At 42.5% G+C, this 16020-nt stretch overlaps 2 protein-coding genes across 2 annotated transcripts; one reads left to right on the forward strand and one right to left on the reverse strand.

The window, feature by feature from the left end:
* The first annotated feature begins 2081 nt into the window (after positions 1-2081).
* LOC141350376 (uncharacterized) lies at positions 2082-7158 on the forward strand. Its single transcript, XM_073855458.1, has 9 exons — positions 2082-2689; positions 3387-4023; positions 4107-4588; positions 4725-4801; positions 4931-5108; positions 5267-5343; positions 5459-5613; positions 5718-5842; positions 5947-7158. Exons 1-7 carry the CDS (start codon positions 2309-2311, stop codon positions 5475-5477), a joined length of 1851 nt encoding a protein of 616 aa, XP_073711559.1. The 5' UTR covers positions 2082-2308; the 3' UTR covers positions 5478-5613; positions 5718-5842; positions 5947-7158.
* Positions 7159-7382: 224 nt separating this feature from the next.
* Positions 7383-11194, reverse strand: LOC129424303 (putative ATP-dependent DNA helicase Q1). The gene is made up of 5 exons (XM_073855441.1): positions 10574-11194; positions 10342-10421; positions 8602-9737; positions 7797-7945; positions 7383-7461 (listed from the first exon to the last, which is right to left on the reverse strand). The coding sequence occupies exons 1-5, from the start codon at positions 11086-11088 to the stop codon at positions 7383-7385; spliced, it is 1959 nt and encodes a 652-aa protein (XP_073711542.1). The 5' UTR covers positions 11089-11194.
* Positions 11195-16020: the final 4826 nt, after the last annotated feature.

Here is a 16020-nt window from a genome sequence, read left to right on the forward strand (position 1 = left end):
AGTCACGAGTAAAACGATCCAAAGCCCGTGTCTCTACGATGTTCTGATGCGGAGATATAAGGCTTTGTTTATTCGGTTGCTAGGGTACTGTATTTGGTTGCTAGGGAAAAATTTGACATCCAATAGTGATTACACTCCGGGTCACGAGTCAAACGGTCCAACCCCCATGTCTCTACTATGTTCTGATGCGGAGATATAAGGCTTTGTTTATTCGGTTGCTAGGGTACTGTATTTGGTTGCTAGGGAAAAATTTGACATCCAATAGTGATTACACTCCGGGTCATGAGTCAAACGGTCCAACCACCGTGTCTCTACGATGTTCTGATGCGGAGATATACGGCTTTGTTTACTCTGTTGCTAGGGTACTGTATGTGGTTGCTAGGGAAAAAGTTGGCACCCCATAGTTATTACACTCTGAATCACGAGTCAAACGGTCCAACCCCCGTGTCTCTACGATGTTCTGATGCGGAGATATAAGGCTTTGTTTATTTGGATGCTAGGGTACTGTATTTGGTTGCTAGGGAAAATTTTGACATCCAATAGTGATTACACACCGGGTCACGAGTCAAATGGTCCAACCCCCATGTCTCTACGATGTTCTGATGCGGAGATATAAGGCTTTGTTTACTCTGTTCCTAGGGTACTGTATGTGGTTGCTAGGGAAAAAATTGGCATCCCATAATGATTACACTCCGAGTCATGAGTCAAACGGTCCAACCCCCGTGTCTCTACGATGTTCTGATGCGGAGATATAAGGCTTTGTTTACTCTGTTGCTAGGGTACTGTATGTGGTTGCTAGGGAAAAAGTTGTCATCCCATAGTGATTACACTCTGAATCACGAGTCAAACGGTCCAACCCCCGTGTCTCTACTATGTTCTGATGCGGAGATATAAGCCTTTGTTTATTTGGTTGCTAGGGTACTGTATTTGGTTGCTAGGGAAAAATTTGACATCCAATAGTGATTACACACCGGGTCACGAGTCAAATGGTCCACCCCCCATGTCTCTACGATGTTCTGATGCGGAGATATAAGGCTTTGTTTACTCTGTTGCTAGGGTACTGTATGTGGTTGCTAGGGAAAAAATTGGCATCCCATAATGATTACACTCCGAGTCACGAGTCAAACGGTCCAACCCCTGTGTCTCTACGATGTTCTGATGCGGAGATATAAGGCTTTGTTTACTCTGTTGCTAGGGTACTGTATGTGGTTGCTAGGGAAAAAATTGGCATCCTATAGTGATTACACTCTGAGTCACGAGTCAAACGGTCCAACCCCCGTGTCTCTACGATGTTCTGATGCAGAGATATAAGGCTTTGTTAACTCTGTTGCTAGGGTACTGTATTTGGTTGCTAGGGAAAAAATTGGCATCCCATAATGATTACACTCCGAGTCACGAGTCAAACGGTCCTACCCCCTTGTCTCTACGATGTTCTGATGTGGAGATATAAGGCTTTGTTTACTCTGTTGCTAGGGTACTGTATTTGGTTGCTAGGGGAAAAATTGGCATCCCATAATGATTACACTCTGAGTCACGAGTCAAACGGTCCAATCCCCGTGTCTTTATGATGTTCTGATGCTGAGATATAACCGTTTGAATTTTATGTTGCTAGGGTGCTCAAAAGTGGTTGCTAGGGGCGTGGCTAAATGCCTATGTAAGAATCCTGAGAGACTGATTGGATGCCTGAGTAAAATGAGCCCACCCCCATGTCTCTATGACACTGTGCTGCAAAGATATCCATCCGGGCATTTTATAATGGCAGTCTATGGGAGATGTTGCTAGGGTGCCCAAAATGGTTGCTAGGGGCGTGGCTTAATAGCTCTGGGACTATCCTGATAGACTGATTGGATGCCTGAGTAAAATTAGACCACCCCCTTTTTTCTATGACATTATAAAGCGAAGATATCCCATCTGGAAATGTTTGTATTCCCTTATATGGGCGTGTTTCCTGCCCCATTATAAGTCAATGGGAAATTTCGGGTGCCTCTTACACCCCAGGGGTACAGCTTACACCCCAATGTTATGTATATTCTTACAGAGCCTACCTAGCCTGGTCCAAACCAGACTCTCGTACATTCATTTCATTTGTACAGAGAGTCTGGCCACGCTCCATTGCAAAGCGTTTCTTCCGTTAAGGAGGGTCCTCTGTTGAAGTTTAAAACTATTGGATCTGCCCAGAGTCACTCAGGATCTGCCATAGCCAATCGCTAACGTTTGGTCGTGACGTATATCATGCGACGGAACCGGCCTGCGCCCAGGCTGTAACAACAGATCCTCCCCATTTTAATCAGAAGAGGAGAGTGTGAACATGTCTGTAAACGACAGCTGTAGGCTATGTTCATCGAATTTAAGAATTCGCGGAACAATTGTGAGTTCAAAATTAATATTTGACTCTAAGGACACTAACAATGTATATACTCAACTGTCAAAGCTGGGTCTAGTCATTATAAATACGCCGCTTCGGTCGTTTCGCATCTGCCGCAAATGCTATGCAGTGATTGCCAGACTACTGCACGATACCGACACTTTTCAGAAGTGGAAAAACGAAGAGACGATGGATACATGCCAGGGGGAATATGACAGGAACACCGAAAAGAGAGACCGAGACCCCACACCATCAAAAACCCCGAGGGCCATAAAAAAGTCCAGGAAATCCGCTGAAATACCATCGAGAAGCAGTGTGACTGAGGTAAGAAAACTAAACAAGATGTTGTTTTGCTTTCTTTTTTATTGCCTCAGATAAGCACCCATGTAATTGGCATCAACAGCAGCTGCTAGCCTAGTTCAAAACGTATCATAACTACATCAAGACCAAGTGCCAGCATTACTTTGGCCAAATTAATGTTGCGTGACCGATCCGTTTCTTTCTTAAGTGTACCAGACTAGCAGTGAGACACGCAGGTTTAATGTCTTGTTTACATTTGTTAAGTCCAAGGTTGCCCAGCTAACAGCGAAACGTTCTAAGAACGTTCTTTAAAGTTACATAGATTCTCAAAAACGGTTTACAAACATAAAAAGTGTCCAGTTTTTTTATGTTCAAAACTTTTCTTGGTTGTCTGAACATTTGAGGAATGTTACATTCTACCATTTTCATTTTACAATGTTTAAAACACCTGTTTTCTATATTTACATTTTGTTTGTTATGTTAATGATAGAGAAACATTGCATTTTATTATTTAATGATTATTATTTCTGAATGTTCTGTAAAAATATTGCTGTGTAAAACATAATTCACTTATTAGGTTTAGAGGTTGATGTTTTGTTTCATTTGAAGTCACTATTACGGTGATCAGTACAAACACTGATAGACCACTGTATGTAGATTTATCATGTGAGACTTTTGAATTAAATTTTCATGCAAGACTCCCCTTTTGTTGTTGTTTCAGGTTGTGATAAACTATGGCATCACGAAAAATACACTGACATGCCAATCTGATATAGCTGGCATTGTTGAGAGCTTGGCAAAAAGGAATTTTACTAGAGCTGCCCGTCTCATATCAAGACATAGACAAGTAATGGACCATTTACAAGACAGCGTTTTGGATTTAGTGGAGGCTGACTGTGTGACCCTGTGTAAGCAACAGAACCACTTTATGCTGTGGAGGTCAAGTGGTATAGACCTGCAATCATTTTCATTACAAGAACTACAAGATGACCTAAAGCGGCTGTCCCCTTTCCTGTTCAGCATTATTTCAAAAATAACAAAGGAGTCTCTCCCTCACATTTGTGCTGCGGCCTCAGTGGCTTTGAGAGGAAGAGAACCTCGTTTATCAGCCCTATCATATTACATTAATTCTGTATTGTTGTATGGTGGGGCAAAAAAGGCTGTTTTTCAGCGACTGGCGAAACTGGGCATCTCCACAACACACTCCAATGCAGTTGGCAAGCAGAAGGAACTGGCCTACTACTGTATGCTTCCGGTAAAGTCCTTAAAACGGGACTTGGAGTCATTCCTGAATCAGCCAAGCACAGATGAACAAGACAGGACTATTCAAAGAAGCCTTGAAGACATGTCCTTATTAGGTGAGTTTGTTTAACATAACCTTTAAGTTAACTTCTTTTTTTCCAACCATAATGACTAACTTCATGTTTTTTCACTACCACAGAGACCACTGTACAGCCAAGCAAGGAGGTGGATGCCATTGATGTCTTCACATTCAGTACACTGTCAGAACAAGACATGGCCGATTTGGGTGTTGCTGCATTGTCTGCCTCTGCACCTCCAACCTCATCGACACCTCACACATATTCTATTATATTCGACAACCTGGACTTTTATATTCAGACACATCATCAGTCTACCAGCCAAACCAACAAGTCAATACACTGGATAAACCACATGTGTGTTATCAACAGAGTCAACTCACTACACCTTGACAATTTGAAACCGGCAAATTCTTTGATCGACTATGATCTCGGGAATTCACTTCCTGGACCAGACACACAAGCCTGTATGCGTCGGGAATTCGTTGTCTTGGGGAGCCGAATCCTGACAACATATTTGGATTTATTTAAGACCCTATCCGATGTGGTGGTTCATCACATCCCCCACCAGTTCTCTGAAGACATGGCCCAGCCATCCACTCATGTAAGTTTCATGTCCATAAGCTATTAAATTAAACAAATAATTTTGTATGTTCACAGTGCAAGTTGCTGATGAAATTCACTTATTAGCATGCTTTAACTTTTTCACACACTGACACATATTAAATTTTTTTTTTTAGTACCCACTTGGACTTCTATTCAAGGATGAAACAAAAACTGCGGACTTGGTGGATGTGCTCCAGCACCTTCAAAAGGAGTAAATATCATTCAAAATATTAAAAGCCCTAGTGAAAATCAAGCTTTTAGATGGGGAAAAGACAAATCCATGTAAAGGAAAAAGTCCTTTTGTGTTTAATTTCATATCCTAACTGTGATTCATCTCTAGGTATGTGCCAAGATGTCCTGATGGGCTTGAAAAGATTTTGATCGGGGGTGACAGACTCACGGAGGGCAATTGCCGGAATATCCAGTTGGCGTTTGCTGATGGGGAGACAGAGGAGAACCGCCTGGAAGGCCTCGTTTTCAAATTTGAAGACTGGCACGCAATTAGGAATCTCTTTGAGGTCAGTATACTGTAATCTTTAACTACATGCACCCTGATACACTATTGTTATTTAGTAAAAGCACACTTAAATACTGTTTTCCAAGGTTTATACAAGTAATGTGGTCTATAGTTTTCTAAGGACTGGTTAAAAGGTTATGTTTTTGATATGGGTTACAGATATATCATCAGATCTTCTTTAAGGAAGGATCTGCCAAAGACCATGGCACAATCCTCGCCAACATGAATCTCTTGAGGTACACAGTTGCTATTTAACAGAAACCATGTGTCTTCAGATTAATATCAGATTGCCATTCATTGATGTGTATGTAACTTATTCTATAATGCATTTCTCTCTACCTTTTTCCCAAGGAGTCTTCCCCAAAGATAATCTTCACCAACCATGAACTTGGTGTGGATTTATGAACTGTGTGGATGTATGAACTGTGTGCATGTTTCCAAGAAAGCACAGCCACCATGAATTTTGGCTGCTTTCCGTCGGGCTATATGGGAAAAAGGGGTTGATGGTACTACTAACAAACACGCCGTTCATAAATATATGAACTATGAATTGAATCGAACTAGCAGTTGTGTCATACACCATTTTTAATAACTTCTATGTCATTTACAGGTGCAGCAATGCAAAAAAAGGCCCACATGCTGCATACAACACGTATAAACAGTTTGTGCAGAGTGACACGACAGCACTTTTCCTTGCGGCAGCAATGGAACATTTCCATTTGAATGATGTCAGAGGTTTGTATCTGTTACATTATGTTTAAAGGATTACACCAAGGAATCAAACTTTTCTTTTGTCTTCCGGTACAATAAATTAATTTATAGTTTTTTTTTTGTCACAGAGACTCCTGATGGGTTAATTCCAGACCACATCCAGCAAGGCTCTGCTGAACAGAAGAGGACCTGGCTCCATGACTCTGTGGCAGAGGTCGTTGACAAGTTTTTAATGTCTACAGACATTTCTGGACGGTCAGCTGACGTTGCTGAAGCAGCAAGGGCCCTACACAAAGAGAAGGAGAAGCACCGTTGTCGTGAGCCAGGTTGCACCAGAGTCTTTGCTTACAAAAAATCCAGAGATAACCACGAGAAGAAAGTCCACAGTCTTGTGGTGGCATCTATGCCAGTTCTTGAGCCTGCTTACTCTGATTTGATTGACTTAAAAAAAGAGCATACTGAGGCCAGGCTTAGTTTTGGATTCCTGCTTTTTGACCTATTGGATGCAGTGAAAGAGGGAGATGGGGAGCGCTTAATAAGGCTGTACAAGGTGGCACTACTAATTTATAAGGCTTACGGGCACACTCAGTATGCCTACAGCACTTTCCTCTTAACAGTGCAAGTCAGTGCAACACTGTCCCCTCGGGTTGCACATGATGTAACCTGGAACCGATTTTGGAATAGCAGGGGTGGGAAAGGGAAAAATATACCTCTCGATCTGCACCTCGAGCACCTCAACAACTATCTAAAATCGTTTTTGAGAAACAAAGGCACTAACCTTACCGAGCAAACAGCTGACAGGGTCAGCAGATCTGCGGGTGTATTAAAAACACTGATGGACACCGCAGACAGAGAGCTGCAGCTATCCCGACCTAGTGGCATCCACCATGCAGCTGATCTCAAAAAGGACATTTTAACTTTGCTACAGGTATTTATGAAGACAGAAGTTTTCAAAGACAAACCGGGAAGACAGTTCTCTGCATTCCCTAACTTTGACAGAAACATTCTGTCCAAACTAAATTATGCAGACTTATGGAAATGGATGTGTTCCAGGCTGAAAGACTGGAGGGCTGTAGCACTTTAAACAATTACTTAACTGATTTGTAATGGTCCAGCTCTGAATCTCTGTCATAGAAGGTCTACTTGGAATTTTGGTGTAAATAATGTAAATAGTTCATTTTGATACAATTATGGTGTTATCTACAGACAAGTATTTAAATAATGTCTATACAGTAATTGTCCTTGTGTATAATGATGTTTGTACTTTTGTTAAATTTCTTTTTTTGAATAATCTTATATTTATATTATAACAGATTGTATATATTGTATTATTACATTTGCACAGGTAAAATAAAATTTTTTACCAGTATGTCTTACCGCTTCTTTTATATCTTAATGATGGTCTTACAAGTACTGTTTTGAACACTTTTATTTAGGTTGTGTACAGTTTTGTAAAAATGCACAAAATACAAAAAAACACATTACAACAATATGTACAACTGACACACCATCCATGGTCCTGCATGAGTATGCAAAGGTGTTTTCATCACAATAATTACTGATTTTACTGTTCAGACTCTGAGCTACTGACATGGCTCCTCAGTGCATCTTCAACATCATTGTCATCGTCGTCAAAGTAGTAGCTGTAATAGAGATCTGGGTCACTTACAGTTTTTTCCAATTGCTAACACACTAAAATGACATGAACAGCACAACTATTTAAACTGACACACAGAGAGCAACACCTCTTCTCAAGTCTCCAAAAGTCTAAACACATTTTCTGCTTTACACACATTTTGCAATTCACAATGGCACTTTTTAAATGCACTGAACACGGTTCTCTGCACAAGACACAACAATCTGACATAAAGTCACATGTTTGACTTTTCAAAACACTACCATTCAAAATGACACTACACGAGCTAAATGGCTAATGTATGTGCCACCTGCCCAAACATCTGAATGGTTAATTGTTAACACTTCAATCAGGATGTAAGCACTAGAAAAGACAACAGGAACGTCATTGGCCACAGAGCCATTATAGATGTTCCTGGCTAACGTGGTGGGAACATCACAATGTGTGCTGCCATCTCCAATATGGATGGTGTCCTCCACCGTCATGCCAACCTTGAACCATACAACACAGCCCATATTCTCACATTTCTAGAAAGACTCCACAACATTCTCATACCATCAGAGTGTATGAATGATGCAGACCAAAGAAACCGGTATGTTGTAGTATGGCACAACATGAGCTTTCATCGTGCAGCCCCAGTCCAAAACTCATAGAAGAGTTATATGGAAGGTATATGACCAGCTGCCCTTTGTGCGCATGCCTCTTTTGCAGGCTATGGAAGAGGCATGTGATGGGATTGATGTTGGTGCAATTTAGGGATGGATAAGGCGATTTGTAATTTCTGGCAAGGGAATATATTGCCTGTGATGTGGCGTTGTGACTTGTTTGGTGAAAAAAAAAATTCAACAGCATGTGTGTGTATCTGCAAGTATTTCTGTGCATGTGAACAATCTAATACATATTTTAGTATTATGGGAAAGCATACTAAAGAAAAGTGCACTTTTCATTATGCCCAACTGTGTGTAGTTGGTTAGACAAAAATATGGTAATATGAATGAAGTGTGTTCCAATTTGTGTCAAAGTTTGATTTTGATAATGTTATATGTAGTTTAGGTTGGAGTGCTTCATTTTGCAGGATATATGTGGTATTTTGCTATTTGGGTGTGGGGTTTTGTAAATTGTGTTAAGTTTTTTGATAAAACCAGACTAGTTTGCAAAATTGTGTGTTAGCAATTGGAAAAAACTGTAAATTCCCCCATGAATCATATTGCATATCCACATCAATATCCCCAAAAACATCATTAATGATAATTAAAATCTCCTTTGCATGGGCCAATCTAAACACAGGAAGGTTAGCAGTAATGTATGACAGGTCAAATATGTATTGACAATGGGTCAACACTGCATCCACCAGTTGCTGACTGAATCCAGTGCAAGCTGCATGTGAGGTGTATAGTCGATAAGATGAATTGATTAAACTAGCCCTATAGTCATTCAGCAAATCTGCTATCAAAGATTTGTCATTTGCATTAACATGCCTACATCTCAGATTAATTGGTTCATCTTCAATCCGTTCATAATTTGGTGTGGGTTCTGTACATGTACCAGATGAACAAGAACAAACAGTCTGACAGTATGTGCAACAGAGATGACGTGGCTCTACATGGCAGGGTTCTGCTTCAAAATGTGAATAGAGAGATTTCCTAAAACACGTGTTTTTTCCAACAGCAAGCAGTTGTTTTACCTCTTCATCCACCTTGAAAAACTGTCCAGTGTTGTATAGGATGGCATGTGATGGCTGACCATGCCTTCCAGCCCTGCCCACCTGTTGTAAAATTGACTCTAGGTCCCCTGGAGGGCCGTACATTACGACATGTGAAACACTAGGGAAGTTCAACCCCATCCCCAAAGCTGTAGTTGCAACAACCACCCGGCAATTACCTTCCCCCCTCAGTGAAGCCAACACTCTCTCCTTGTTTTGGGGGAGGGTTTTGCTGTGGAACATGCCAATCAGGAGGTTGTCACTTCTACAGTCCGGATCACAGCCTACCCAGGCATGTCCTTGCAGTTCTGCCTTCAGGTATGAGAAAACTCTCCCCACTGATCTCAGCGTTTCGCAGTAAATTAATACAGGTTGCATGGTTGAGCCTTTGTCTTTTACAAGTTGAACTATCCAGTCTAGGCAGTTCATCTGATGGCTGGGCACCTTGCACAATCCAAGACGGATGTTTGTCTTGTTGGGACTAGCGATGATTTGAACAGCATTGTCCATATGGAGCAGTCGGATGATTCTGCTTCTGGACTTGATGTCAGCTGAGGCAGTCAGTGCTAAAACAGGTGTACCTGGGAGTATGAAAAAATGGACAAGATCAATACTTGGCCCATTTTATAATGTGCCAAACAAGTTTTAAGTGTTTGTATAATAGGCAGGGATGAGCATTATTGTTGATACATGTATTTCAAAAACACAAAATAGTATGAATGACTGAATGACTTGTGTGTCAGTGTTGCTAATGTAAAGTAGTAACTAAGGTTACAGCATTTGTCAGAATTTTGCATTATTCAATCAGAGTTAATGTAATGGTGAAGCAATAGATCAAATAGTCTAACTGATGGAAGGTTTGCGAAGAAATGTCATGCTAGCTTGTAAAAGTATTTTTTAATATTAACAAATGTTGTGGCTGCTGTATTTTGTAGTTTATGTTGATACACTTAAAACTAAGGTATTTGGCATTTTATTTTAAAATACATTTTGACGTATCTTTGCCCAACCCTGATAATAGGATATGGCATGGATGGCTTTATGAACATGAATGCAGGTTATTGTGTGGTTACTTTATTAGTAACCACACAATTCTGTTTCATTTCTGGGAGTGTAAACAATCCTTACAACAGAGACACAACACGTTAGGTAGCAGCAACCCAGAGGGCAGTGCATTCAACTCACCCTCCTTGGTAATAGATATCAGCTCTCCGAGCTTGGCAAAACTGTCTCGGAATGCCGACTCGCCTTTGACAGCCTCGCCCCTAAGTCAAGCGAAATGGGGAGTACAATATTCGTCATGAATGTTATATCATCTGTACGAATGACAAATGACAACATTACCCTAAGCTATCGAGTATGCATAAACAGCCCTACTTATGTTGTTTAACCATATTAAGTGCTAACGTTAACTCACCATTTGTATGTAACGTGGACCTCGTCCACGACTATTCCAACGATGTTATCATGGTATACGGTAGAGGCTAGCATTCGTCGCCATTTGTTGTTCAGCAGCCACGACTCGGGGCTCCCGAACACCAGGCTCAAGCGTCCTTCCAAAATGTCACGGTCATCGTGCACGCCGAGCTGCCCAGCACGAACTCCCAACTTCTCTGCCTCATTCACCTGGTCCTCCATAAGTGCAACAAGAGGCGAGACGACAACAACTATAGGCTTAGCAACGCTATCTTTAGCCATCTCCTTCACCACTAACGGAGCGAGCTGGAAAATCAAACTTTTCCCGAACCCCGTGGGGAGGAGGGCCATAACGTCATGGCCACCAACAAAACTTAGCAAAGCTTGTTCTTGCTCCGGCTGTAAATTTTGGATATTCGGCAGCGTTGCCAGAACGGACCTAATAGCATTGCTCGCATCTTTTCCCGCAGCCATTACTGAACTACAACTCAGTCTGGCGCACGATCTCAACGTCATCGTTCTTGGCCACCCCCCTCTGTTCGCTGATTGGACCTGCAGATTTTTGCAGGAGAAAACGAAACTCAACAGAGCAATCCCAGACGTACTGCTGAAGCGAAATGAAAAATAAGCGGAAGCACGTACGAGGGCGGAGCCAGGCTAGAGCCTACCACCCTCTTCAAACAATGTAACCCACATGTTTCTACATAATCCTCGAGCAGAGCTATGACCCGTCAAAGTTCGGCGCAATGTTAAGTCAATGGGATTTTTTGGGTGGTTTTTCGCCCCCCTTTCGGAAACCCTTCACCCGATCGCTTATAAAAGTCATAGCACACCTCTCCTCAATAATCCGGTCGATTTGAGCCCTCTTTCGTGGGACTACGGCAAACCGTGCGGGACGAGTTACGCGCCGAAAAAGTGTCCAGACATAAGAATAATAATTATAACTAGATAGGTACATTTCCTGAAGAAAATGTGAAGTGGTGCTTGCCGTGGCAAATTTCTGGGGACAGTATATGATTATACTTCCAGTCACGAGTAAAACGATCCAAAGCCCGTGTCTCTACGATGTTCTGATGCGGAGATATAAGGCTTTGTTTACTCTGTTGCTAGGGTACTGTATTTGGTTGCTAGGGAGAAAATTGGTATCCACAAGTGATTACACTCCGACTCACAAGTAAAACAGTCCAACCCCCATGTCTCTACAATGTTCTGATGCAGAAATATAAGGCTTTGTTTACTCTGTTGCTAGGGTACTGTATTTGGTTGCTAGGGAAAAAATTGGCATCCACTGGTGATTACATAATGAGTCACTTGTAAAATGGTCCAACCCCCGTGTCTCTACGATGTTCTGATGCGGAGATATAAGGCTTTGTTTACTCTGTTGCTAGGGTAATGTATTTGGTTGCTAGGGAGAAAATTGGCATCCACTAGTGATTACACTCCGAGTCACGAGTCTAACGGTCCAACCCCCGTGTCTCTACGTTGTTCTGATGCCGAGATATAACTGTTTGAATTTTATGTTGCTAGGGTGCTCATATTTGGTTGCTAGGGGCGTGGCTTGGGAGTGACCAATGATGTGGCCACTGATTACACTCCGAGACACAAGTAAAACGGTCCAACCCCTGTGTCTCTACGATGTTCTGATGCGGAGATATAAGGCTTTGTTTATTCTGTTGCTAGGGTGCTCATTTTGGTTGCTAGGGGCGTGGCTTGGAAGTGACCAATGATGTGGCCGCTCATTACAGTCCGAGACACAAGTAAAACGGACCAACCCCCGTGTCTCTACGATGTTCTGATGCGGAGATTTAAGGCTTTGTTTATTATGTTGCTAGGGTGCTCACATTTGGTTGCTAGGGGCGTGGCTTGGGAGTGGCCAATGATGTGGCAAGTGATTACACTCCGAGTCACGAGTAAAACGATCCAACCCCCGTGATTCTACGATGTTCTGATGCCGAGATATAACTATTTGAATTTTATGTTGCTAGGGTGCTTAAAAGTGGTTGCTAGGGGCGTGGCTTAATAGCTCTGGGACTATCCTAATAAATTGATTGGATGTCTGAGTAAAATGAGCCCACCCCCTTGTCTCTACGACATTGTAAAGTGAAGATATCCCTTCTGGAACCTTTTTATTCCCTTATATGGGCATGTTTCCTGCCCCATTATAAGTCAATGGGAAATTTTTGGCGCCTCCTACACCCCAGGGGTACAACTTACACCCCAATGTGATGTATGTTCTTACAAAGTCTACCACCCTCTTCAAATGTTGTAACCCACATGTTTCTACAAAATCCTTGAGCGGAGCTATGACCCGTCAAAGTTCGGCGCAATGTTAAGTCAATGGGATTTTTCGGGTGGTTTTTTGCCCCCCTTTGGGAAATCATGCACCCGATCTCTTATAAAAGTCATAGCACACCATTCCTCAATAAACCGGTCGATTTGAGCCCTCATTCGTGGGTCTACAACAAACGGTGCGGGACGAGTTACGCGCCGAAATTTTGTCCAGAATATAAGAAAAATAATAATATCCCTGAGGAATAGTAATAGTGATGCTTTGCATAAATGCAAGCACCACTAACTAGGTAGGTACATTTCCTGAAGAAAATGTGAAGTGGTGCTTGCCGTGGCAAATTTCGAGGGGACAAAATCTTTTAAGAATGATTATTCTCCCAGTTACCAGTAAAACGGTCCAACCCCCGTGTCTCTACGATGTTCTGATGCGGAGATATAAGGCTTTGTTTACTCTGTTGCTAGGGTACTGTATTTGGTTGCTAGGGGAAAAAATTGCATCCACTAGTGATTACATGCCAAGTCACGAGTAAAATGGTCCAGCCCCCGTGTCTTTACGATATTGTGATGCGGAAATATAAGGCTTTGTTTATTCGGTTGCTAGGGTACTCAAATTTGGTTGCTAGGGGCGTGGCTTGGGAGTGGCCAATGATGTGACCAGTTGTTACACTCCGAGTCACAAGTAAAACGGTCCAACCCCCGTGTCTCTACGATGTTCTGATGCGGAGATATAAGGCTTTGTTTATTCGGTTGCTAGGGTACTGTATTTGGTTGCTAGGGAAAAAAATGGCATCCCATAGTGATTACACGCTGAGTCACGAGTCAAACGGTCCAACCCCCGTGTCTCTACGATGTTCTGATGCTGAGATATAAGGCTTTGTTTACTCTGTTGCTAGGGTATTGTATTTGGTTGCTATGGAAAAAAATGGCATCCCATAGTGATTACACTCTGAGTCACGAGTCAAACGGTCCAACCCCCGTGTCTCTACGATGTTCTGATGCTGAGATATAAGGCTTTGTTTACTCTGTTGCTAGGGTATTGTATTTGGTTGCTATGGAAAAAAATGGCATCCCATAGTGATTACACTCTGAGTCACGAGTCAAACGGTCCAACCCCCGTGTCTCTACGATGTTCTGATGCGGAGATATAAGGCTTTGTTTACTCTGTTGCTAGGGTACTGTACTTGGTTGCTAGGGAAAAAATTGGCATCCCATAGTGATTACACTCTGAGTCACGAGTCAAACGGTCCAACCCCCGTGTCTCTACGATGTTCTGATGCGGAGATATAAGGCTTTGTTTACTCTGTTGCTAGGGTACTGTATTTGGTTGCTAGGGAAAAAATTGGCATCCCATAGTAATTACACTCTGAGTGACGAGTCAAACGGTCCAACCCCCGTGTCTCTACGATGTTCTGATGCGGAGATATAAGGCTTTGTTTATTCGGTTGCTAGGGTGCTCCTATTTGGTTGCTAGGGGCGGGGCTTGGGAGTGGCCAATGATGTGACCAGTTGTTACACTCCGAGTCACAAGTAAAACGGTCCAACCCCCGTGTCTCTACGATGTTCTGATGCGGAGATATAAGGCTTTGTTTAGTCTGTTGCTAGGGTACTGTATTAGGTTTCTAGGGAAATAGTTTGCATCCCATAGTGATTACACTCTGAGTCACGAGTCAAACGGTCCAACCCCCGTGTCTCTACGATGTTCTGATGCGGAGATATAAGGCTTTGTTTACTCTGTTGCTAGGGTACTGTATTTGGTTGCTAGGTGGAAAAATGGCATCCACTAGTGATTACCCTCCGAGTCACGAGTCAAACGGTCCAACCCCCGTGTCTCTACAATGTTCTGATGCGGAGATATAAGCCTTTGTTTACTCTGTTGCTAGGGTACTGTATTTGGTTGCTAGGGCAAAAAATGGAATCCACTAGTGATTACCCTCCGAGTCACGAGTCAAACGGTACAAACCCCATGTCTCTACGATGTTCTGATGGGGAGATATAAGGCTTTGTTTACTCTGTTGCTAGGGTACTGTAATTGGTTGCTAGGGAAAAAATTGGCATCCCATAGTGATTACACGCTGAGTCACGAGTCAAACGGTCCAACCCCCGTGTCTCTACGATGTTCTGATGCGGAGATATAAGCCTTTGTTACCTCTGTTGCTAGGGTACTGTATTTGGTTGCTAGGGCAAAAAATGGAATCCACTAGTGATTACCCTCTGAGTCACGAGTCAAACGGTCCAAACCCCATGTCTCTACGATGTTCTGATGCGGAGATATAAGGCTTTGTTTACTCTGTTGCTAGGGTACTGTAATTGGTTGCTAGGGAAAAAATTGGCATCCCATAGTGATTACACGCTGAGTCACTAGTCAAACGGTCCAACCCCCGTGTCTCTACGATGTTCTGATGCGGAGATATAAGCCTTTGTTTACTCTGTTGCTAGGGTACTGTATTTGGTTGCTAGGGAAAAAATTGGCATCCCATAGTGATTACACTCTGAGTCACGAGTCAAACGGTCCAAACCCCATGTCTCTACGATGTTCTGATGCGGAGATACAAGGCTTTGTTTACTCTGTTGCTAGGGTACTGTAATTGGTTGCTAGGGAAAAAATTGGAATCCCATAGTGATTACACGCTGAGTCACGAGTCAAACGGTCCAACCCCCGTGTCTCTACGATGTTCTGATGCGGAGATATAAGGCTTTGTTTACTCTGTTGCTAGGGTACTGTATTTGGTTGCTAGGGAAAAAATTGGCATCCCATAGTGATTACACTCTGAGTCACGAGTCAAACGGTCCAACCCCCGTGTCTTTATGATGTTCTGATGCCGAGATATAACTGTTTGAATTTTATGTTGCTAGGGTGCTCAAAAGTGGTTGCTAGGGGCGTGGCTTAATACCTTTGTAAGGATCCTGAGAGACTGATTGGATGCCTGAGTAAAATGAGCCCACCCACTTATCTCTACGACATTGTACAGGGAAGATATCCCATCTGGAAATTATGCATGTTTTCTGCCCCATTATAAGTCAATGGGAAATTTCGGGTGCCTCTTACACCCCAGGGGTACAGCTTACACCCCAATGTGATGTATGTTCTTACAGAGCCTACCACCCTCTTCAAATGTTGTAACCCACATGTTTCTACAAAATCCTTGAGCGGAGGGTATG

This window comes from Misgurnus anguillicaudatus, chromosome 18, assembly GCF_027580225.2.
Source record: "Misgurnus anguillicaudatus chromosome 18, ASM2758022v2, whole genome shotgun sequence".
Lineage (NCBI taxonomy): Eukaryota > Metazoa > Chordata > Actinopteri > Cypriniformes > Cobitidae > Misgurnus > Misgurnus anguillicaudatus.

Coding starts and splice junctions, on each gene's coding strand:
- LOC141350376 (XM_073855458.1), top strand. CDS start 2,309: ATGTCTGTAAACGACAGCTGTAGGCTATGTTCATCGAATTTAAGAATT. Junction 2,690..3,386: donor CGAGAAGCAGTGTGACTGAG/GTAAGAAAACTA, acceptor TTGTTGTTTCAG/GTTGTGATAAACTATGGCAT. Junction 4,802..4,930: donor CTCCAGCACCTTCAAAAGGA/GTAAATATCATT, acceptor ATTCATCTCTAG/GTATGTGCCAAGATGTCCTG.
- LOC129424303 (XM_073855441.1), bottom strand. CDS start 11,088: ATGACGTTGAGATCGTGCGCCAGACTGAGTTGTAGTTCAGTAATGGCT. Junction 10,422..10,573: donor GTCCACGTTACATACAAATG/GTGAGTTAACGT, acceptor CGCTTGACTTAG/GGGCGAGGCTGTCAAAGGCG. Junction 7,946..8,601: donor ACACACAATTTTGCAAACTA/GTCTGGTTTTAT, acceptor GTATGGTTCAAG/GTTGGCATGACGGTGGAGGA.